Below are 3,717 nucleotides of genomic sequence, written 5' to 3' on the forward strand. Positions count from 1 at the left end.
CAAACTATCACTTTTGCTCAAGCAAATATTGTCGCTATGTATTTTTCAAGAATGTAATTAGCAAAGAGGAAGTTATTTAATTAGAAATTATTGATACCAACATATCTAGAGAAAAGCTCCATATGATAGCGTTTCATTAAATATGAGAAAATTGTCCAAAAAGTCCCAAACCTATTATACTTTTTCCAATTCAGTCCTAAATATTTTAATTATGCAAATTGAGTCCTAAACCTTTTCACGTTTTGCCAAGTCCATCCGGTCAATTCTGACCGGAAATCATTGATGTAGAATTCGGCTATCATACGTGGCACGGAATATGTTTAAATAGTCACTTACAATGATTTCGCACAATGAATAACGTGGCATTATAATGAATATCGCTTTTGGTAAAATGTTTAGAACTAAATTGCAATATCATCTAAATGTTTAGGACTAAATCATCACAATTAAAAGGTTTAAGACTAAATTAGCACAATTGAAAGGTTTAGGAATTGAATTAGTCATGCTACAATAAGTTTAAAACTTTTTTGATAATTTTCCTGAAAGTAAACTAGTCCACAAGCATGCGCTTTTGCTTCAAAATTGGTCAATCATAATTTGCCTTTTTTTTTTTTGGCACTCTTACTGTTTTTATCTCGTGGAAGGAACAGCAGATGGAAGCATCGCGTGTGTAGATTATTCAGGGAGAATAGTAGAAGGATTTGCGAAAATTGTGAGACTGTCTTCAGCTGCACAGTTGGAAATTTTAGCATATGTGGAAGCCAAGGATCTCTTCAGTACCCGAACTAAACTGAAACTAGTTTTGGAATTTGATAATTGGGCTGCTTTGAGAAGTACACTTACCGATCACGATCTGCCAGCTTGAGACGTGGAACCTCTCATCACCGAATGCAAGAGTATATCAGCCCATTTCCAAGATATTCATGGAGTGATTGTTTCAGAGAGGCCAATGAAGTAGTAGATTGGGTCGTAAAGGCCCAAAGGTGCGAAATCCTTGTAATTGGCTTGCTAGTCCTTCTCAACTTTTAGGGGACCTGTTATGCTCCGACGACCATTTAGCTTGTACTCATGGGATTACTTGAAGGAATGAAGGTGGACTGATTCAGACTGAGAAAACATAAGGGTTTGAATTGATTTTTTTTTTCTAGTGGTGCTGCATATTATTGGACTAGGAAAGAAATTAATACCAGGTTCCAACATACACGCGCACCATCCCATGATGAATGCTCTAGACTTACATTGCATCAAATATCCACCAATGTCTCGATCTCTCTCGCTCAATGAAAATAACACAGTGTTCAAGGTTGTTCCAAATTGGGGTACTAAAAAACTGGCTTGGCCTGAGTAACAATGAATAAGCGAAGGCCAATGAGATGAACATCTCTTCCTAATTCCCCAAAAAATATTGTATGCTCTTTAAATTATACAGACCACATGCATCTCCATCTTCAATCACCTTTGACCTTTGCATACCTCTTTATTTTAGAAAACAGAACAAAGAAGATTGAGAGACAACAATCTCCTCAAATCTCGTCTTATTTCACACTAAGAGCATGCACTCTATTCATTCTGATTTAATCACGAGGGCTTATTGGCCTAAACTCCGCAGAAGGACTCGATGAGGCTTTCGCCCTTCATGCGGTCGTCGACAGAGTCATAGTAGAAAAGGAAATCCATGTGAATGAAGGGCTTGTATAGCCGAGGGTGTGCTTCGTCGATGAACTCCTCGGGCGTCTCGATCATCCCTGTGGTGTACGAGAACGTAGCAAGAGAGTATCTCACTTGATTCTTTTCTGTAACCAACACTCGGTGGTCACAAGCCTTGATCCTTCCATTGCTCCATGCCTGATCAAGAATGAACCCCACAAAATTAGAAATGATTTCAATGAACTAGCGTGAACTGGTACTAAGAAGAATTTTCAAGCAAATAAGTGACTCACCACACATGCTTCACCGGCCATGACTATGAAAGTGGAAGCCGAAGGCTCGAAAGTGAACCACTCGCCGTCTTTGGTCCTCACATCCAAGCCCCTAATGTTGCCTTGGTGCAAGTAGGACAAAAAGCTCTTGTCCGTGTGACCAGTCGGGTTCACACTGACCTCGACGCCTTCCAGTATCTTGGACTTCAAGAGTCGTAGGATGTATGCACTGGAATTGATGTAAGGGTCATAGCATTTCTCGACAGCATAGCTCTCGCAGACCATCCTGAACACTACTTTCTCCATCTCAGCTATGAACTTGCTATAGTCATGAACAGCTTTGCTGCAGCCAAAAAAAGAAAAATGAGAAATTAAATTAGACAAGTCAACTTTAGCACTTGCTCTCGTTTATTTATATTTTCTCGATACCCTATAGCCCAAAGTTGACATGCTAAAGCCAGTTGGAGAAACGTCTGTCTTGCGGGATCGTTTAATAAAGTAAGAAAATTGTTAGGTGTACTCGCAAGGCATATAAAAGTTGGCATATGAACTGAATAAAACGGTTCAAATTAGATGGGTGTTTCGAGAAGTGAGCTTGGAAGCATGACATAACGAGCTTTTTTACATATAAAATATGCACAATCATCAGACTTTATTGCATATACCAATTTTCAAACATCTTCTTAGTAATGGATTCATAAAACAGTAGGAGAAAGATCAGGACATCGAAGTGGGAGGGGAGTCGTTAATTCAAAAAGCACAGTGAATAGTGATGTGCACATGGAGGATTAAGAGTGGAGAAATGGGAGAAGGCACTTCCCATGTGATGTCCCGGTGTTTAAAAAATTCGAAGGAGTTGATAACATATACATGATTGCTATGGAGGTATTGTTCAAAGCATATCCGGTTAGTATTATCCTAAAAGGGAAATTGGATTAGTACCAAAAGTGGTCGTTCCGGGAGGGCCACATGAGAGAGGCGAACTTTTCGCAGTCTTCAGGCTTGTCGGGGCCGACGATGGCCAGGGCCTCGACAACGGGAGTCCCGGGGATCTTTCCGGTATAGCCAAGGGGAGGCTTTAAATTAACGTTCTTGATCTTGGTTTCGTAGGGAAGGTGGAAGAGATCCTCGGCGGCGCTAAAGATGGAGTCATGAAGGCCAAGAGGGACATTGGGGTGATCGACAACGAAGCACCCATGATCCTCAAGAGCCTGCGCCATCACTTTGCAAGCTTTTGCCCAGGAACTCGTCCCTGGTTTCATGCATTCCTCGGAGAACACTATCACCGGGACCTGGGTTGTTCCTACCATCTCTCTTAGCTCTTCTCGATCTCTCCGACCACAATCACCAAGAGCAAGGCTGGTCTCTTGATCGGGTGCTCCTTGCGGGAAAAATTGCCAGAGCGCGGTTGAGCTTTTCATAGGCAACTGAGGGAGAACGTTTGTCACGTTCTCTCAATCCAAGCCGAATGGGGCCCAAAAAAAAGACATAACAACGCGTTATTGTGTCCACGCTGAGGACAAAGCTGTCTCGATGGAGAAACTGTTCCGGTGAACAGTTGATCAGCTAGCCGGATTCAAACCATCAAGATCTGATCGGATCCACCAGAAAAATACATGGAACCCGCTATTTTCAATGATTCGCGTTAAAAATATGTCTCGAGTTTGAGCTCGAAGCGAAAATCCGAATATTCCGAATTGATAATTTGCGGACATCCGAAATCAAGCAAAAAAAAAAAAAGAAATATCTGAAATTCACTTTCCCAATGCACGTCGAAGTCTCTGTTCTCAAACTAGAA

General features: G+C 41.3%; 1 protein-coding gene across 1 annotated transcript; it reads right to left on the reverse strand.

Annotated features, from left to right (window-relative positions):
* Positions 1 to 1,190: 1,190 nt before the first annotated feature.
* Positions 1,191 to 3,357, reverse strand: LOC115692528 (2-oxoglutarate-dependent dioxygenase AOP2-like). The gene is made up of 3 exons (XM_030619404.2): positions 2,862 to 3,357; positions 1,941 to 2,262; positions 1,191 to 1,845 (listed from the first exon to the last, which is right to left on the reverse strand). Exons 1-3 carry the CDS (start codon positions 3,338 to 3,340, stop codon positions 1,597 to 1,599), a joined length of 1,050 nt encoding a protein of 349 aa, XP_030475264.1. The 5' UTR covers positions 3,341 to 3,357; the 3' UTR covers positions 1,191 to 1,596.
* Between the last annotated feature and the right edge of the window lie 360 nt (positions 3,358 to 3,717).

Source organism: Syzygium oleosum, unplaced genomic scaffold, assembly GCF_021117445.2.
Source record: "Syzygium oleosum isolate NSW1041296 unplaced genomic scaffold, Sole_v2.1 Sole_v2.01, whole genome shotgun sequence".
In the NCBI taxonomy this organism is placed as follows: Eukaryota; Viridiplantae; Streptophyta; class Magnoliopsida; order Myrtales; family Myrtaceae; genus Syzygium; species Syzygium oleosum.

What these genes read in the sequence shown, in the direction of transcription:
- LOC115692528 (XM_030619404.2), bottom strand. Translation starts at nt 3,340, where the DNA reads ATGAAAAGCTCAACCGCGCTCTGGCAATTTTTCCCGCAAGGAGCACCC. An exon ending in TCCCGGAACGACCACTTTTG is followed by an intron (nt 2,263 to 2,861) that starts GTACTAATCCAA and finishes TTTTGGCTGCAG; the next exon opens with CAAAGCTGTTCATGACTATA. An exon ending in TGGCCGGTGAAGCATGTGTG is followed by an intron (nt 1,846 to 1,940) that starts GTGAGTCACTTA and finishes ATTCTTGATCAG; the next exon opens with GCATGGAGCAATGGAAGGAT.